Raw genomic sequence first — 20,959 nt, 5'->3', positions numbered from 1 at the left:
TTTCACTCACTTCCTCTTTTGGTTATGGGACAGAAAAGTGAAGGTGAATCTCCCCAATGGGACAAAGATGACAAAAATAAACCTTACAGGGGTTATAACCCTCCTTTACTAGTTTTGCCTATAGTTCCACTTTAATGCACCCCTGCTTGTGTGAATAGCATTAAGTAAGTTAGAGGCTAAGTGCACCTTTTGGAGCATGTTACACAATACACCCATATTTAGGGTGTTACATGCTCCAGCAGCCCCCCTCCTCCTGTGACAGTGGGTGGAAGTTCCCATTTTCAAAAACATGTAATTCAGTCACAGCAATCTGCAAGTGAGAGAACTAGAAATCCTGTCTTCCACCGAGGCAAAGGGCCTGTAGTGCTTAACCACTTCAGCCCCTTAATGATCAGGCCATTTTTTGCGATATGGCACTGCGTCGCTTTAACTGACAACTGCGAGACAAAGTTGAAGTTCCTTTTTACCCACAAATAGAGCTTTCTTTTAGTGGTATTTTATCACCTCTGCGGTTTTTATTTTGTTATGCTATAAACAAAAAAAGACCAATAAGTTTGAAACAAAACATTTTTTTTTACTTTCTGCTATAATACATATACAAAAAAATATGTAAAAAAACTAATTTATTCATCAGTTTAGGCCGATTATATATTCTTCTACATATTATTGGTAAAAAAAAATTGTAATAGGCGTATATTGATTGGTTTGCGCAAAAGTTATCGCGTCTACAAACAACGGGATAGATTTAAAGATTTTTTATTTATTTTTATTGCTTTTACTGGTAATGGCGGAGATCTGTGATTTTTAGCCAGACTGTGACATTGCGGCGGACAAATCTGACCCCAAATGACACTTTTTGAGGACCAGTGACATTATTACATTAATCAGTGCTATAAAAATGCAGTGATCAATGTAAAAATGACACTGGCAGGAAAGGGGTTAACATTAAGAGGTTATCAAGGGGTTAAGTGTATGTTCCTTGGGTGTGTTCTAACTGTAGGGGGGGTTGGCTCACTTGGACATGACAGAGATCACTGTTCATGATCACTGGGAACAGTAGATCTCTGACATGTCATTAGGCAGAATGGGGATCTGTCTTGTTTACATAGGCAGTTCCCCGTTTTGCCTCTGTACTCCGATCGCGGGTCACCGGCGGATGTTGAGTCCGCTATCTTCCTTGCACAGACAACGTACACCTACGTCGGTTTGCGCAAGAGAGTTGACCTGCCACAGTAAAATGACGGTGGCTTGTCAGCAAGAGGTTAATGAACTATGAAAGCTGTGATGAGTGCACTCGTTGTTCATTCACAACCCCTGCAGCTTTCAAATTGATGGGTTGAAAACTGTAGAGCTTGTCTGCAGGAGCCTGACATTGCACCCATGATTCACTAATCGCTGTTCCAATTCTTTGCAGGCTTGTGCAATAAAAAATAATAAATGCATTTTTTTTTCTGAATAATTGTGTGCATTTATTTTTTTTTCCCAAAAGGTGAACTTATCCTTTATGTAGAAACAAAAATCTCATATTAGGGTATTAAAATCCAACTATAGAAAACACAAATCCGTTATAAGTAGTTGAATCCAAAATGATAGATGGCACTGACAGGTGGCTGGCACTGATAGGCGGCACTTATGGGCAATGGGCACTGATAGGTGGCATTTATTGGCACTAATGGGCAGGCACTGAAATGCCATGAGAGGAAAGGCTGCCTGCGATGCCCATCTTGGTGCTCCTTGCACTCGGCCGCATAAAAGCAGCAGTGGCCATCTTGTTACACCCTGCCCAAACTATATTGTCTGGGTGTAATAAGATGTCCACTGTTGGCTTACTGTGGCCGAGTGCATGGTGTACCAAGATGGGCGTCGGGTTGTCGTCACTTCCATTCCGCCCGCTGACTTCCTTTTGCACGGGTCAACGTAATCTGAAACACTGCATCTTCCAGGTATCGGATCAGGCATCGGGAGCATTTGCACGAGTACAAGTACTCACGCAAATGCTCGGTATCGGTACCGATACTAGTATCGGTACAACCCTAGTTACATCAAGCCTGTTTGACCCTTCATAATAAAGGGTCCAGGCTCTCTGGTAAGAGTCTTTATTGCCTGTGGTGACGGTGCACACACAAGGTGGAGTTTTTTTTTTTTTGTTTTTTTTTTGGATGTAACTACTTATCACGGATTTGTTTTTTCTACAGTTGTATTTTAATAACCCAATATGAGATTTTTGTTTAGCACTTAATTTTTTTTCTGCATGTTGTTTATTGTGATTATATCTCACTTTTATCATGCTGCTGGACACTTTACACTGTGATGATTGATATTATTTATTTTTATATTTTTACACATGCGCAGTATTCTTCTTTTAGATAGAACTTATCCTTTAAATACCACTTACTACAGTGCCTTCAAAAAGTATTCATACCCCTTGAAATTTTCCACATAAATTTATTTTATTGGGATTGTATGTGATAGACCAACACAAAGTGGCAATGAAAATCTAGTGGAACCAATTGCCTTCATAAATCACCAAATTAGTAAATAGAGTCCACCTGTGTGCAGTTTAATCTCAGTATAAATACAGCTGTTCTGTGAAGCCCTCAGACATTTGTTAGAGAACCTTAGTGAACAAACAGCATCACGAAGGCCAAGAAACACACAAGACAGGTCAGACATAAAGTTGTGGAGAAGTTTAAAGCAGGGTTAGGTTATAAAAAAAAAAAATATCCTAAGCTTTGAACATCTGACAGAGAACTGTTCAATCCATCATCCGAAAATGGAAAGAATACGGCACAACTGCAAACCTACCAAGACATGGCCGTCCACCTAAACTGACAGGCCGGGCTAGGAGAGCATTAATCATAGAAGCAGCCAAGAGGCCCATGGTAACTCTGGGGGATTTGCAGAGATCCACAGCTCAGATGGGAGAATCTGTCCACAGGACAACTATTAGTCCACAATCTGGCCTTTATGGAAGAGTGGCTGTTTGGCTTCTGTCGGATGAGCATGGTGGAAAACCAGCAACCGAATGTCTCCTGATCAGCACTCTTGGCCAATGGCAGAGAGTGTGCTGACCAGAGTGTTCTGGCGGGGGACCGCCTCCCTGTCAGAACACAACAACTCAGCGGGGGGAGATCACTGTACTAACGTTGGTTCGTTAGTACAGCGGCTCCGATCTCTGAGTTGAACGAAAAAAAACTTTTCGTGTGTACCAGGCTTTAGACTATAGCAAGAATTTCTAACTTTGTTGTTTTTAAGTACAGAGATGTACCGAACATTTCAGGGGCCATTTCTAGCAGATGGATGAGTCAGGTCAGATGAAAGGCCGTGCCATAAAATACAGATGCATTTTAGAACTTCTTGTCCTCAAACACAGGCTGAATGGGTCTTATGAAGCTCTGTCTGGCGGGGCCACCACAGAAGGTTTTGAAGACTTCACCGGGGGTCTGGCCGAGTGGTACGAACTGAAAAAAGCTCCAAACAACCTATACAAGATCATACAGAAGGCTCTGAAGACGGGTTCTCTTCTGGGCTGCTCCATAGATGTAAGTGAGGGTCTTAAAACCACTACTAAAAAACTTTGTCAAAAGCAATATAAACTCTAACAATGAACTTGTCTTATTTGCTGCTTTGGGGCTGTAACTATACAGTTGAAAGCATTTTGTTACTTGATCAGTTCAATGAATGGAAAAATATTTTCTAAGAAATCTGAAAAGGTGATAATTTACAGTGCTGTTGCATTGTTCCCAGCTCTCTCTGTGGACTACAGAGGAGGGTGTTTGTAGTCCAGTCCCATGGTGACGAAGCTGCTCCTCCATAGATACAGTGTAGTGAACGTTGTCACCCTAGGACAGGAAGGTTGTTACTGGCAGGATCACCAGGTAAAAAGGGGAAAAAAGGTTGAAAAAAGAAAACTAATGCAGCCACCACATTTAAGGAGTGGTAAACTGGAGTATGTTACATTTATGCTTTTTGGTTTAAATATACGTTTTTCAATTCAGCCAGTAAATAACCTCTGGCTGTTGAAAATGAGGCCGAATCCAAATTTTGAGTTGTTACTAGAACAAGAACAACGGATAATTTTACAATAAGGACACTTGTTGGGTTACAACTAGAGAGAAATAAAATTGCTCTTTGTGTGGAAGCAGTGGTCTCTATGCAAAAGTCCAATGTGCTCCCCACTTATTCATGGCTAGATTTCTCTATTCATGTGTAGCCCTATTTGTACACCCTCTGCTGTAGAGGTACCACCCGTGTGGTATTAAAACGTATACTAAATTTCCAACAGTCTTGGGACGCCTGCCTTTACACACACATGAACTTTAATATCATCCCAGTCTTAGTCCATAGGGTTCGATATTGAGTTGGCCCACCCTTTGCAGCTATAGCAGCTTCAACTCTTTTGGGAAGGCTGTCCACAAGGTTTAGGAGTATGTCTATGGGAATGTTTGACCATTTGTGAGGTCAGGCACTTATGTTGGACGAGAAGGCCTTGCTCGCAGTCTCTGCCCTAATTCATCCCAAAGGTGTTCTATCAGGTTGAGGTCAGGACTGGTGCCCAGTCTTGTTGGAACAGGAAGGGGCCATCTCCAAACTGTTCCCACAAAGTTGGGAGCATGAAATTGTCTAAAATGTCTTGGTATGCTGACGCCTTAAGAGTTCTCTTCACTGGAACTAAGGGCCAAACCCAATCCATGAAAAACAACCCCACACCATAATCCCCCCTCCACCAAAAGATTTGGACCAGTGCACAAAGCAAGGTCCATAAAGACATGGATGAGTGAGTTTGGGGTGGAGGCACTTGACTGGCCTGCACAGAGTCCTGACCTCAACCCCAATAGAACACCTTTGGGACGAATTAGAGCGGAGAATGCGAGCCAGGCCTTCTCATCCAATATCAATGCCTGACCTCACAAATGCGCTTCTGGAAGAATGGTCAAGCATTTCCATAGACACACTCCTAAACCTTGTGGACAGCCTTCCCGGAAGAATTGAAGCTGTTATAGCTGCAATAGGCGGGGCCAACTCAATATTGAACACTACGGGCTAAGGCTGGGATGCCATTAAAGTTCATGTGCGTGTAAAGGCAGGTGTCCCAATACTTTTGACAATATATTGTAAAGCTGGATACACACTATACAATTTTCTGTAGATTTTTTTTCCTTCAAATTTACCAAAACCATTTAATATGAGGTCAAACCTTAAGAGTTTCCATTTGTATGCAATCAGGCAGGCCCTTGCACTACATGGTTTTGGTAAATCTAAAGGAAATCAGACAACAAAAGTTGTATAGTGTGTATGGGGTCTAAGTTGTGTTACTTTTTTAAAATCGGCACAAGGGGCAGTAGTACTTGCAGTATATTTAATGAGAGTGGTCCCTTGCTGGTGGCTGCTATCCTGGTCCTCTGTCCTCTATACCACTGCAGCGGTAATCTTCCGGTGCTGCGGGGGTTAATAGGAGCTGTTGCACCTGTCATAGACATTCATCAAGAGTGCCGACTATGCCCCTACTTTCCGCCCCACTCCTCTATTGATAGAAGCTGTTCTATAACTTCATCAATGAATAGTGCTCTATGAAAATGAAAATCTTTATTTGTTTTTCTTTGCATTTTCAAAAGGATTCTTTTGACTGGTTCTAAAAAAGATGAAAGCGACTATGTGGAGTGTGGGTTCCGTGACAGTACATAAGGAGATAAAAAAAAAAAATAAAGAGCCAACAATTGTTCTGTTCTTTTGTTTAATATTCCATGAGAGCTTTGTCTTTGTGCAGCCATGTGGAAGAACTTTTGTTACCTTTTCTTTTACAGATCACAAGTGCCGCTGAGACCGAGGCGATCACCTTCCAGAAACTGGTGAAAGGTCACGCCTACTCCGTCACCGCCGCAGAAGAGGTGGGTACTGTAAGAGAATAATGTAAAGCCCCTTTTATCAAAGAGTCTAAAGAACGTTTGGTCTCCATGGATTGATGTGTCCATGGGAAATGTCTGTATCATCTTTTGTTCCTATTATTCTTCTGTACTGGAGACGAGGAGCACATCGATAGATGAGGCTCTCTTACGGCCATTTCAAAGTATCCAGCCAAAATTTCAAGTGGCAACTGAAAACCTGCTGGCCACTATAAGAGATGTTCTCAGATTTGAAATCTAGAGTTTTGACAATATTTCATTTTCCAGGGCATTTCCAGAAATGGCATTTAAAGACCCAAAATAAAAAAAGATAAAAATATTTCACTAATGTACTTAATATAATATAATCATTTCTCTTTTTTATAAAAAGCTGAATTCACCATTCCTTCAGTGTCTGGTCTGGTGACTAGTGTCTATGCCCAAGCCAGTGGCGGCTGGTGCTCAAAATGTTTGGGGGGGGGGGGGGCGCAAACAAACTGAAAAAAACATCAAATGCAGCCACTGTGCCCATCAATTGCCGCTACTGTGCCCCATCAATTGCCGCTACTGTGCCCCATCAATTGCCGCTACTGTGCCCCATCAATTGCCGCTAGTGTGCCCCATCAAATGCCGCTAGTGTGCCCCATCAAATGCCGCTAGTGTGCCCCATCAAATGCCGCTAGTGTGCCCCATCAAATGCCGCTAGTGTGCCCCATCAAATGCCGCTAGTGTGCCCCATCAAATGCCGCTAGTGTGCCCCATCAAATGCCGCTAGTGTGCCCCATCAAATGCCGCTAGTGTGCCCCATCAAATGCCGCTAGTGTGCCCATCAAATGCTGCCAGTGTGCCCATCAATTGCCACTACTGTGTCCCATCAAATGCTGCCAGTGTGCCCATCAATTGCCGCTACTGTGCCCCATCAAATGCTGCCAGTGTGCATCGCCCGGCACTTACCTGTTTCGCAGCGGGTCAGCAGCGGTGTCCTGCATGCTCCTCGGTGTCTTCTTCTGTCCTCTCTATCAGGCATCCAATCACAGTGCCTGACATTTTAGCCAATCAGGTGACAGGTAACAGACCTGAAAACCTTTGCTTTGCTAACGCACAGCTCACAGAGTGAACAGCTACCGCACAGCATTGCGCCCGCTGTTCACCTTTTTGGACGCCTATTAGAGCCTATGGCTCTAATCGGGTGCTTCCAAAAACACCCCCGCCGCTGTAATTCAGGTGCCTGGCGCCCGATAAGGGGCCGGACACCTGAATAGGGGGTGTCAGCGGTGACCATAGATAGATTCATGCAATGCATGAATCTATCTATGGTGATAGAGCGGTGCCAGGAGAGAGGGGGCGGCGCTCCTGTGCCCTTTATGGACGCACCCGCACTGGCCTAAGCCCCCCTTTGATAGAGCACACATGACTAATCCCTCTATGTTGGTTACATGACTTAACAGCGGAGGGGTGCCAGATTTGGCATTTTATAGAAGTTGACATTTCTAGTCTTTATATAAAATTTTAGTTGATTGCAGAGTGCACATGTGGGTTAGTTTTGGCATTTATTATTAACATTAATTCATGTTCACTATCTCCCTATGTTTTTTACATAACATTCTTATTTGGTTTAGGGTGGCCATAATTGGCCCAATAATCACAAGCAATGCTCCAGCTTTAGGCGTCGCTTGAAGACTATATTATTTGCTTCCCCCATAAGGGAGTATCACAGCCCCAGTGACTTCTTCCAAGACAGGCAAATACCTCCCTGCCCATTGTTCTCTTGGAGATACCCACCTTTCCATAGGTAGGCTTATTGCATTATGGTTTGAATTTGTAAGCAATTTTAATTTAACAGGTGGACTACAGAGGAAGTATGGTAAAGCTCATCAGAATCCGCAATCCATGGGGAGACGTGGAGTGGACGGGTGCTTGGAGTGACAAGTGAGCATTAACAGAAGGACATAGCTATTAGTAAAGTGGGCCATTGCTGAGAGGATGTCAGAGCTCCAACATACTGTACATAGAAGATTCAGCACCGCACTTTACATCTAACTGATGTCACCAACCTATACCTTCCCTACTGTCATCCACCTCCATTGGGCCCCATAGCCAGAAATATTCAGTACTTTTTGGGTATGGGGAACATGTGACACTAACCCCTTCAAAGAGCGCTTGGTGTCTAAGCAGCCTGTCAGTGCTGGAAGAATGGGGAAGGGGTAGGCATTAGAAGCATTAATAGGGCTGAAAAGGGATTGGGGCACTCTTGGGCACACTAAAGAGATACAAATTAGCAGTGCATGTAGTATGTTGCATTGGACAGTAGGCAGGGATAGTCTAAAGCAGTGATGGCGAACCTTGGCACCCCAGATGTTTTGGAACTACATTTCCCATAATGCTCAACTATACTGCAGAGTGCATGAGAATCATGGGAAATGTAGTTCCAAAACATCTGGGGTGCCAAGGTTTGCCATTACTGGTCTATAGCCTAGTATACATGATGAGATTATCAGATGAATGATCGTCCATCTTTTTTTGCATGCTAGTCTCATATTAAAAAATGAAGAGGTTACTAAAGTTACGAAAATTCTCGTACAACAGAAAACATTTTTTTAGTGATGTAATGTGTTGTATTTGTATTTTCGGATTAGCGTTGCATTGTGAGAATGCGGGTGGCATGTACCATGCTCTACCATAGGTGGTTGTGGGTGGAGAAACATTCCAGGTACATTTAGCCACTGGGTGTGTGGGCGAGTATAGGTATTAATGTTTGACAAGTCTGCTTTCATGCTGGTCATGGACAGACAGAGGATGATAAATCTACTCATTCTGGTAGCGCTTGTTCAACACTCTTGAAGCATGCATGGCATACATGGTTTGTGGGATAACATCTATCACATGGACAGTTTTCAGCAAGTAAGAAATATCTGTAATAACAAGCACTTTGAGAGGCTCCAAGTAGCCCCATTCTTGCCTGAACAACATATTGGGATGTTTGGGGGCAGGAGCCATTTATGGCCACCATAGCTCTGATTCTTTGAAGGTCAAAAGCCACCTCTACTAGAGTGACCAAGTTTTTATCCTATTAAAGTAGCTATTGCTAAATATCAATTTTATTTATTTTTTATTATTTATTTATTTTTTTTTTTTATTCCTCACCTCCAGCTCCAGTGAGTGGAATTCTGTGGATCCCAGTGAGAGGGACAGACTGATTAAGCGATGTAATGATGGTGAATTCTGGTAAGTGACTAAAGGAATCTAAAGGAATGATCTACATTATATATGGTTAGTGTACATGTTAGATTATGTATGGTTATTGTATATCCATAAAACTTAAAGGAGAATTGTGGGGTTACTAAAAACACAAACTTACATACTCACCTCCATGCTGCAGCATCCATGTGACACTGCAACTTTTCCATTCTCTAAGACAAAGAGCTGACCCTTCACATGACCACTGACCAGTTGGAGCAAAGGCAGCTGTCAGTCAGACATCTGAGTAGATACGACAATAGCCTGCTATCATCTGATGCTGGATTAGTAAATGCACTCCTGTAATGCAAAAGAATGTAAAGGCAAGAAAGGTTTGACCATAATTCACTTTGAACTCTCCCCCTAGCCTGTGATTGGACATTGAAGGAGCAGTAGCTAGCTGGTGAGCTTATCACTCTGCTCTCTCTCCATGTCTGTATGTTCTTTGTAATATGAGCACTACATCATATCTGATTACCTCCCTTCTCTGTCCTGAGTCTAAGCTCTGCTGTACAGGGGATTAAAGAAGTCTCATACCAAGTCAAGCTTAGGTACTTATGCTAGGTTCATTTAAAAACATATTAAATGGTTTTTAAATTAATATATATCTGCATTGCACCTGTGTCTATCACATAGGCAGGTGCAGTGAATGGTAGCACTGTGCACAGTGACGCTGAACCTGCACTTTTAAAGAATCTATGCCACGGAAGAGGCTCAGCCGCTGCACCTGTCTCTGTGACAGGTGCAGCAGCCAGGTAGAGTACACCCAGTAATGCCAAGTTTTCCTGTGGTTTTACCAGGCTCAACATTACTGAGTTGCACTGAAGAAGAGTTCAGCTCCCTCTCCCCTTACACTGCAAGTTTGAAATGCTTGTTTTATCTAGTGTAGAGGAATAAGCAGCTATATTTGCCTAATTCCTCACTCTTCCAGTAGCTGGCACTCTCCTCCACTGTCCAGTGTTCTAGGATGTGGGCAGGTCCTTATGTACCATGCAGGACTGCTGGTCCTGCAATGCCCATGATGACGTAAGAATGCTTGCAATCTGCCGAACAGTGAAGGGATGCTGCTATGGGAGGAGGAAGCCTGTGCAAAATGAAGAATAAGGTAAGCATATCTGCATATTCCTTGCAGTGTGGAGGGGGTCCACTGCAACAGTCATTATGTTATGTACATCAGGGTTCAGCTTTAAGTCAGCCCCCATTAGCTTTCATTTTTCTTGCTGTTGGTTATTTGTGCTCATTTTTTGTGCCCTGGGGAATTGAGGAATCCTGCTTACACTGCTGCACTTGTTCCTTTTGCTTTGCATTGATTTACCAATTAGTCCGGCTGATGTATGTTTGCTTTCTTGTTAACCAGAAGTGAAATCATGAAATTAAAGGTTTGGTCTATGATGCTGGTAATCTGGACTTGCGTGACACTTACCAGGCTCCTTTTATAAAGCTAATGAGATGTACAAATTGGATATTTCTGTACATTGCCATGTATGTTCTGCTGAATAGTCATTAGCAGGCAAATCCAAACATTTCACATAATGAAGACTCTGTTACGGTTTCATGTTCATTACAAAGCTAATGTTGAACAATCATAAACGCTCAACCTGCAAGCAACCTATGGCATGGAAGAACAATGGGAAAACCTTGAATATATCTAAAGCCGTAAAAAATTTTTGGATAGCATTGGAAATATTTAAAGCTGAATTTTAACTTATTTATTATACCTTATTTTAGTTATTGTGCTTTTCTATGTAAAGCTGCTGTATTTACAGCCATGGCAGAGGCTGTATGTATCAGTGACTGTTTCTACAGCCAGAGAGTATCCGTGGTTAGGGACATATGATTGTTGTGGGATGGAACTGGTGAAATTGTGAAAAATAAAAAATTTGGAAACAGGCAGCTTTTTATTGCAGGAGGAGACATGCAATGTCTCTTCTGCAATAATATAAACTTACCTGATTTACCTGCATTGCTCTGCAGAATTTACACGAGGTTGTGCAAGTGCAGCTCCATTTACCTTGCAGGTGTCGGACTGTTGGAAACTAAATGAGTATTTTTGCCTTTAGTTCAACTTTAAGTGCAGGTAATCCATGTCTGTGTGAACAGTCACAGATAGCTGCAGCCAGGGCCGGGAGAAGGGCAGGGCAAGAGGGGAAGCTGCCCAGGGCGCATTGGTAGAGAGGGGGTGCTCCCTTACTGCACGCTTCAATGTGCAACTACATTCTAACTGCTAGAAAGCAAGCGATTGACCATTCACCAGTGAACACTCTATGCCAACCTTACGCAGCCAGAGCAAAGGGGGCAGAGAATGGGCCCTGGGGCGCTGCACCCATTCTATGTCATGCATTGGCAGTGGGTGAGGGGGTTGCAGTCCGACATCCTTTCACTGGACGAACCTGTCCTGGTACTGGCTGCAGCCACCATCGGCCTGTCACTGCTTTGTATGGGCTGAACTCTTTGCACACACCAGTCATTCCAGCCACAGGAACCTGTAGATTCTTGCAGCTGGAATTTGCAGTGTGTGCCAGTCGCCATTGAGAATGCACCCTTATTCTTTATTCTCACATATTATGGACCTGAAAGCTGAATTTTTATTGATTTACCAGGGATTGCACAGAGGTTTTGGTTGGAAATGTTATTACACAATACAAAGAGCTTATTTGGCAAGGCAAAATGCAGTAAGTCCTTGTAGCTGGTATGACTTAACAACTTGTGTACATGGGTCTCTGAGCTAGAAATGCTTTTCTCCCCTACAAGTCAATAGGGATACAAATTTCGGCTTAAAGGAGATCAGAAAAAAAACTCTGGAGCATCTGAAATGCAAGATGGATGCATCTGAGAGCGAACTGCATTTATACAATTATAAAATCTGATTGTCATGGATTGTGTGTTTACTATTTTATACTGAGAAAGCCGCGTGTCTTCTTTTCCATGAATATAGCAGCAGAAACATTCATGAATCACTCCACCTCTCACTGCCAGGAGGAAATAGCACTCCTATTATTCCTGGCAAGGTAGCGGGTGGGAAACTGTGCCCTCTGCTGGTAAAAATTGGTAACCTCATTCCAATATGTCCAAGAAAGCCAAAATTGTGTGTGGTTTAAAAAAAAAAAGAAAAAACTAATTACAGGATATATGGGGCCAGGCCAAATTTTGGACTAAGTTCAATACTTAGCTTCAACAGCACAACAGAAAAAAAAGCTCTATCACACAACTTGAATAGATCACACCCACACATAGTATAATTTCAAATGCCAAAATTAAAATTTCTCAAGTATTAGATTTTTTGTTGTTGTTGCTGGAATGATGGCTACTTCCAGAAGTAATTCCCAATATGGTGTGTTGCCCATAGCAACAGTTCAAAATTTGGAGTTGACATATTTGCCCTGGTAGGATGTGGGATGATACCCATGGCAATCAAAATAACTATGAGTGTTCTTCAGGAGCTCAGGAAGGAATGTCTGCATTACTCATATTATACAATCAAATACAGCATCCTCTTCTAGAAAATAGGACATATGAGTCAGCGGGAATGTGAATAATTTATAAAATAATGCAGTACACAGCTGGGTGGGTGGTTTGGTTGTCTGAGGTCCCACATTCATCTCCATTCTGTGTGGGTTTTCTCCAGGCACTCCAGTCACAATTCAAGTGTACATCAGGACCAAATCATACAAGCCTTGTGGTGTGCTGGCTAGGAGTGTTGGGGTGCCATTAAAAATGAATGACACCAAAATGCACTGCACTTAGCTTCAAGCAGTACCACAGAGCTATAGTCCGATTGGGTCCTAAATGAATATATAAGTGCATTGATTGGTGTTATTTTTTTTTTATACCTGATTGGAGCTTTGGAGCTCAGCTGTAAAGGACAACTACGCTTTAAGAGGTCTATTTAAAAAAAATCCATATGCCAATCATTTGCACAGGCTCCACAAATTATTACTGTAATTTTAATAATGGGACATTTTAAGGGTTAGTTAGTGGTATCTAGTGACAGTGCAGCATTTTTCCCCAACTGAGTTATTTAAAAACAAATACTGCATTATTGCCACCAGATGGCGATGATGATCCTAGGAAAGAAATCTTTTAGGAAAATTATAGTGAAGATTCATAGAGCCAGTGTGAATGATTTGACATTTGCACATCAAATTTTTTTTTTTATATATAAGCCCATGGTGAAGTCATCCAGTGCAGCGCCCCCCCCCCCCCCCCCCCCGTGCCACACAGCATTTGCAAGAAAAACATCCCAGCTGGGTCCAGTGCCTAGTGCTCACAGCCGTCACAGCCCCATTCATTCCTGAGGATAGTCCTCAGTAGGAGGAATAGTGCCTAATCATTGGTGTCAGTGGAAGGAATAGTGCCCCATCATTGGTATCAGTGGGAGAAATAGTGCCTCATCATTGGAATCAGTGGAAGGAATAGTGCCCTATCATTGGTGTCAGTTGGAGAAATGGTACCTCATGATTGGTATCAGTGGAAGGAATAGTGCCCCATCATTGGTTTCAGTTGGAGAAATTGTGCCTCATCATTGGAGTCAGTGGGAGAAATAGTGCCCCTTCATTGGTATCAGCGGGAGGAATAGTGCCCCATTATTGTGTCAGTGGAAGGAATAGTGCCCCATCATTGGTGTCAGTGGAAGGAATAGTGCCCCATTATTGTGTCAGCGGAAGGAATAGTGCCCCATTATTGTGTAGGTGGAAGGAATAGTGCCCCCTCATTGGTATTGGTGGATCAATTTATGCTCCATCATTGGGGTTAGTGGGAGGAATAATAGCCCTATTGTTGATGTCAGAGGGAGGAGGAATGGTGCCCAAGGGCCGGAAAAGGCAAGCAAAGGGCCGCAGTTTGGAGACCACTCACTGCTTTATAGGAACAAGTTAAACAAAAAGAATAATGCGGCGTCATGCTCTAGAGCAGTGGTCATCAACCCTGTCCTCAGAGCCCACTAACAGGCCAGGTTTGCAAGATAACTGGAATACATCACAGGTGATATCATTTGCTGCTCGGTGATTGCAGTATTCTAGTCTGCATCTCCCTAAGGTAATATATAAAACCTGGGCTGTAATTGGGGCCCGAGGACAGGGTTGATGACCACTGCTCTAGAGGGTGAGAGAGGAGGTATGGGGGGTAAATCTGGATAATGCTTCCATATAATTACGGCAGGAGGTTAGATTATAATCTCCTCTGTTTTCTGTAAAGCTTTGAGTATATGGGTGCATATGATATATTTCCTGCTCTCTCCCCTAGGATGTCATTTAGTGATTTCCTGAGACACTTCTCCAGGCTGGAGATCTGTAATCTCACCCCCGACACCCTGAGCTCAGAGAAATACAAGAAGTGGAGTCTGGTAAAGATGGACGGGATGTGGAGGCGAGGATCCACTGCTGGAGGGTGCCGAAATTTCCCAGGTAGGTGACAGGGAGAAAAGGATTCCTAGCTTCTTTAATATTTTGGCTGCTGATTTGTGTAGGTTACAGTTGCGATATTTCCTCCACGTTTATGAGCTGCTGGGCAAGGCTTGTGCACTCATGTATAGTACTGATTCCATTTCCAGCTCCACCAGTGTTCTCTGCATGCTTCCAACAGAGCCCCAAATCAATGCCACTTTAGTTAAAATGAAGCAGCTGAGTCACTGTTGGGAGGGGGAGCAGGGGGGCTGAGCTGATCCGTCACTACAGGGAGCAGAGTAAGACCTCATGCACACTGTAGCTCAAACAATCGTTCTTCAGACGTTCAAGTTTTTTTTTTTTCTTTGACTGTACCTTCCATGTTAGCCTATGTGTCCATGCACACGATTTACAGGATTTTAGTGGCAGTGGAGTTTACAGAAAGAAAAAAAGAAAACATCACGTATGTGTTTTGGAGAGGAGCCTTTGAGCATAAAAAATGCTCAAAAGCTCCTCAACTTGCGCTAGCACACATTAACACTAGGCTCGTTCCCATGTTAATGCACTCTAATGGCCAGAATTCTGGGCAGTAGAATGCATTAACGTCAAACGTGGGAACGCGCATTAACACCCATGCAAAAATACAACGTTTTACCACGTTTTTGAGGCTGCAATCTCCTGTAGGGGGAAAAAAATGGTTTTAAGCTGACAGGTGTGCATGAGGCCTTACTGAGAGAATGACTTGAAATGACTTCAATGTTTCTGCTGTGAAATTTAATAATAAACTGCTCCACAGTAATGTAGAAAAAATGATCCGCACTCCGGTTGTTGCTTTTAAAATTTCTTCATTTTATTGAATAGCCACAGTGAACAAACGCAGATTAAGTCAGTTGACACGTTTCAGCCTATAAGGCCTTAGTCATTATGACTAAGGCCTTATAGGCTGAAACGCGTCAACTGACTTAATCTGCGTTTGTTCACTGTGGCTATTCAATAAAATTAAGAAATTTTAAAAGCAACAACCGGAGTGTGGATCATTTTTTCTACATTACTCTACGCAGCCAGTGAGTGTGGATCGAGCACCTGGGAGCTCTGCTGTCTATGTGGTGTATGGGTAGTAGCACTGACTTTTCTGTTTATACTGCTCCACAGTGCCTAAAACTATGGAAGTTAGTGAGGACTGTTTTCTTAAAGCTCATTTACTACTTGTGTATATATAAATACTTAAATGTTGATGGCTTGGTCACAGTTTCAATTAAATCATACCCTGTAGTATTATAGCAGCACCACAGTACATGGAAAAATTATGTTTCTTTCTACAGACACCTTCTGGATGAACCCCCAGTATATGATAAAGCTGAATGAGGAGGACGATGATCCAGATGATGGAGAGGAAGGCTGCACGTTCATTGTGGGTCTGATACAGAAGAATCGGAGGAAAGCTCGGAAGGTGGGAGAGGACATGCACACTATTGGCTTTGCCATCTATGAGGTGGGTTACTTTTATTTATTTTTACACCAGTGCCACTTGAAGGGTCAGTACACCAAAAATATACACTTTTAGTTGGACACTGGTGGGTTCAGTCAATATCTGTCCAGGGTTACCTTTTGAAAAATGCATCCTTGTTATTTCATTTAGTCTTGCTGACTTTGTTGGAAGCCTATATACCCACAAGAAGCAGGTTAGTTGTACTGCAATGCTAGCAAAGAGCATGCTGATAGGAGGGAGCGGGCAGATTGACAGAGAGATGAGCTCATCAGTCTCCTGTTTCTCCATTCACTGTCCAGTCATAGGCTGGTGGGGGGGGGACAAGACTTTTAAGTGTTACTGAACTGCCAGATAGAGCTGTGCTGTGTGGCAGAGCTGTGCAAAGCTCTGGACTGGATAGACAGAAATACAAGTCTGTTGGCATGTTCAGTTGCTCCCTCATATGTAATTAATTTAATTTAAATTAAATTTGTATTTTCTGCTGTTTTGAGTAAGTTCAGCTTTTAAATGACACAAGATTTCCCTGACATACATCACATGTAGATTTTGTGTTTTACACATTGTTACTGACATATAATATTTCCCACTATTATTTCTGATTTCAGGTCCCACCCCAGGTATGTTGATATTTTATCATTTTCTGCCTAGATCAAAGTCACATTTTATTATTTTAGAAGGTGAGTGTAAATATATGACAGCATATAGTCATGAAGTACTGTATACATTACTCCCTCTGTTTAATCCTGGTGGTAAGTGGTCAAGTTCCAGTAGTCCAGAATCTGCGTTTTCAGAGGTTCAGAGCTGAATGAAAAAAAAAAAAAAAAAAACAGACTCCTCCATTCACACAAATGAGGTGGATGGAAGAAACCCTACAGCTGAGACATTGTACCCTGACAGCAGCTGCAGCAGGGATGGCCACAGACTGATCAAAATTTGCCCAGTCTCTGCCAAACTGTTCAGTATATGGCCAGCTTTAGATCCCATATTATGCATTTTTTTATTTAGTTGTCTATATCCTATTGGGGAGATTTCCCTACTTCCTGCCCCTGAGGCATAACAGGAAATGAGAGGAAATCTCCCCAAAGCCAGGTAGAATGTCCTCTTTGACATTTATTACTGAAACAAGTGTTCCCATGCCCTTCTGTTCTGAGGTCACCTGTACATTTCTGGATTTCCCATCGCTTTCTGTCCTGGTGACCATGGTCAGCAGTAAAAATATGGAGGGTTAATCTTCCCAATGGGGACACAGACAGCAATAAGAACCTGGGAGATCGTTCTAACCCCTCACTACTTTATTTTTTTTTTGGCTTTAGATGCACTTTTACCATTTGCTGACCAGCAATGTACCGGTACATTGCTGGATTGGAAGAGTGATATCTCGGTCATCAGTGCAGCTTCAGCAATGATCGAGAACATTTTCTTTTGCCGGCAATTCTCTTCACTGTAAAAGTAATCCTAGCGGCTAAGAAGCTGCTGGATTACTTTTACAGGCGGCGAAAGGGTGTCCAACCCCCCCCCCCCTCCCGCCACCACCTTTTTACAGGGCTCTCCCATGCGATCAGGGAGCCCGGTAAGGATGTGACCAGTGGCATCCAGTTCCTGTGACACAGTAAGAGGAACTGAGGTTGTTCCTCTTACTGTGTGACGTCAGAAACCGGAAGCGAGGAGGATTCCGTCACTTCCGGTTTCAGCCTCATGTAAACAAGTCATTACCGTCTTGAACAAGCATCTGATCAAACCTATCGTGGTTTGATCAGATGCTTTGGAGGCCAAAGAAGAAATCTGGGGTCTAATAGACTCCAGATTTCCCCCGTAAAGAGGACCTGTCATGGCCCATGCTATCACAAAGGCTGTTCATCAAATAAATATTAAAATAAATCATAAAAAAAAAAAAAATGTAAAGCACGCCCCTTCCCCTGAGCTCACACGCAAATGTGACCATGCACTTAGGTCCCACATACATATGTAGACGGCAATCGCACCACACATGTGAGGTATTGCCCTTGAACGTCAGAGGGAGGGAAATAATTTTAGTGCCAGACCTCTGAAACTCTAAACTGGTAACCTGTAAATGCTTTTAAAGCGTCACCTATGGAGATTTCTAGGTACTGTAGTTTGCCGCCGTTCCAGGGGCGAACGCGATTTTAAAGTGTGACCTTTTTGGTATCTAATTGGCTTATCATTATATTTTACCAAGCAATTGGATATTATATTGTGTTTTTTGCAATAAAAATTAAAGTGTGTTTTTTCCCCAAAAATTTGCAATTAAAAAAACGCTGTGCGAATACCATGTGGCAGAAAAATATCGGAATACCCACCATTTTATTCTCTGGGGCTTTTGCTTACACAATATATAATGTTTGGGGGTTCAAAGTAATTTTATATAATATATTTTTTTTATGTGTAGGAGAGAAATCTCAGAATAGGCCTGATGTTGAAGTGGTGACTATATCTAAAGCCACACTTTTTGGTGGGTGCCCTGCTTTTGTTGCAGATGCGAGGACAGACCAATGTTCATCTGAATAGAGATTTCTTCCTGCGGAACAAGGCCAAAGATCGCTCAGATACCTTCATAAATCTCCGAGAGGTTCTGAACAGATTCCGGCTGCCAGCTGGGGAATATGTCATTGTACCATCGACCTTCGAGCCCCATAAAGTGGGAGACTTCTGTATGCGGGTTTTCTCAGAGAAGAATGCAGAGTCACAGTAAGTATCCCATGATAATGACCTGGTTTGTGGTTGAGGTTTGGCCAGCCTGCAGAAGAACCAAATTCAGACATTAGGCACAAGAACTGTGATCTGTTAAAATGGACCTGTCACCAGGGCTGCTGTTAGAAACCACAGGGCCCCCCCCGTACAGACAACCTGACACAGGGCCCCATAAAAACAACCTTGACACAGGGCCCCATACAGAAAACCTGACACAGGGCCCCCCGTACAGACAACCTGACACAGGGCCCCATAAAAACAACCTGACACAGGGCCCCATACAGAAAACCTGCCACCATTATGAATGTACACAGTGGTGATCGGTATCATTCACTCATTGTGTTCATTAGGGAAAGGAAGGGACTGGTACATGTGACCATAGGCATGCGCACAGGGTCTACCTGGGCACATGCTAATCCCCCTGTGCGGTGCCGATGCTTTCTGGCAGTCCCTGTCTCTCCCCTGCATGGCTGCCAGCTTCCCTCCTGTCCTGCTGGCTGCTGTTTCAGGATGGATGGATGAATGAATGAACACAGTGAGTGATCTGTGTTCATTCTTAACTGAAGCATAGTAAACTAGTAGGGAAGCCAGCAGCGTTGCAGGGGCACACAGGGTAGCCTGGGCAGCAGGGGTAAATGTATGGTGCACATGGAAGGTGATTGGTGTGGGGGGGGGGGTTCAATTACTGGAACTGATTCCCTGTATGGCTCTCTGCAGTAGCTGAAAGCCAACAGGAGGGAAAGGAGAAAAGGCCAGCTTTCTGCTGCTGCAGAGAGAGCCATACAAGGGGTTGGTTCCAGTAATTGCCCCCCTGCCGTACCTATCACCCTGCCTGCCCATATCTGAGTCACCCTGATGCCTGGGCCCCGTGCAGGAGCACTGGTGGTACCCCCTTATCTACAGCCCTGCCTGTCACTATACACGCCCATAGCATCTATTTTGTTCTTGACAGCCATTCAGATGACAAAAGAGTAACCAATTACATAAAATAAGTTCTGCCCGTTTCATATTATTTAATTATGCACTTGCCAGCATTCCACATTTTTCTACATTTCGTAAGCACTGACATCCAAAAGGATGGGGCTGTAGATCAGGTGTGTGTGGAGGAAGGGGTGGTGGGAATACACCGATTTTCGGTTTTGGCTCTGTTCAGGTTTTAAACGGTAAGTCCAGACAAATCTGGTTTGCTCAGCTGTGTTAAAGCATATCTAGACTGAATAATTTCTTTAGGCCTCTTTCACACGGGGCAGATCAGTCATGATCCGCCCCGTGAACATCCGCTTGCTCAGCGGGGATCGCTCCGCCGATCCCCGCTGAGCAGGAAGATGACAGGTGCATCGCTGCACACTGTGCAGCGACGGACCTGTCAGAGCGCCGCTCTCCCCTATGGGGGGGATCGGATGATGACGGTCCGTAGTGTCCGTCGTCATCCGATCCGATCCGAAAACGGAGGGAAAAGTAGGTTTTTCCTCCGTTACACTTTTCGGATCGGAGCGGGGTCGGATGTCAGCGGACATGTCACCGCTGACATCCGACGCTCCATAGGGATGAATGTATGTCCGTTTTTCATCCGAAAACGGAAGGATGAAAAACGGACATATGGATCCCTCGTGTGAAAGAGGCCTTAGGCTTTTTTTTTGCTTTTGTATTTTTACCTAGTTATCCTGTCAGTTAAACACATCTTGTCCTAGGGTCCCATCCCTCCCTCACTGGACTCTATCTATAGGGAAGCAGCATTGTCAGCCTAGGACAGAACTACAGAACACCTCCCCCTCAGATTCATTCTGCCAGAAATCTTGTGGGCTAATAACTTCCTGTGCTCTCTGCTGCAATGTTATGAGTTTGATTGTTTCTAGCTACAGAAAAGAATCACCCCCCTTTAAAATAATCACATTTTGTCGCTTTGCATCCTCAAAATAGTTGCTGTAGGTATTACTAAGTACTAAAAAAAAGTATCAGTGCATTCCTAACATACAGTATCTCACAAAAGTGAGTACACTCCTCACATTTTTGTAAATGTTTTATTATATCTTTTCATGTGACAGCACAATGTAAAGTAGTGAGTGTACAGCTTGTATAACAGTGTAAATTTGCTGTCCCCTCAAAATAACTCAACACACAGCCATTAACGTCTAAACCGCTGGCAACAAAAGTGAGTACACCCCTAAGTGAAAATGTCCAAATTGGGACCAAAGTGTCAATATTTTGTGTGGCCACCATTATTTTCCAGGACTGCTTTAACCCTCTTGGGCAGGGAGATC

At 43.3% G+C, this 20,959-nt stretch overlaps 1 protein-coding gene across 1 annotated transcript in view; it reads left to right on the top strand.

The window, feature by feature from the left end:
* The window catches only part of CAPN2 (calpain 2), a 112,333-nt gene that overhangs the window by 43,578 nt on the left and 47,796 nt on the right, over positions 1 to 20,959 (top strand). The window contains exons 5-12 of the mRNA XM_073628334.1: positions 3,374 to 3,542; positions 5,805 to 5,888; positions 7,726 to 7,811; positions 9,033 to 9,107; positions 14,361 to 14,521; positions 15,823 to 15,992; positions 16,595 to 16,606; positions 18,484 to 18,695. Coding sequence (XP_073484435.1) covers positions 3,374 to 3,542; positions 5,805 to 5,888; positions 7,726 to 7,811; positions 9,033 to 9,107; positions 14,361 to 14,521; positions 15,823 to 15,992; positions 16,595 to 16,606; positions 18,484 to 18,695 — 969 coding nt within the window. The remainder of the gene's footprint in view (positions 1 to 3,373; positions 3,543 to 5,804; positions 5,889 to 7,725; positions 7,812 to 9,032; positions 9,108 to 14,360; positions 14,522 to 15,822; positions 15,993 to 16,594; positions 16,607 to 18,483; positions 18,696 to 20,959) is intronic.

The sequence above is a fragment of the Aquarana catesbeiana genome, linkage group LG04 (genome assembly GCF_042186555.1).
Source record: "Aquarana catesbeiana isolate 2022-GZ linkage group LG04, ASM4218655v1, whole genome shotgun sequence".
Classification (NCBI taxonomy): Eukaryota; Metazoa; Chordata; class Amphibia; order Anura; family Ranidae; genus Aquarana; species Aquarana catesbeiana.
Note: the sequence above shows the minus strand (reverse complement) of the source record. Positions and strands in the feature narration are given on the sequence as shown.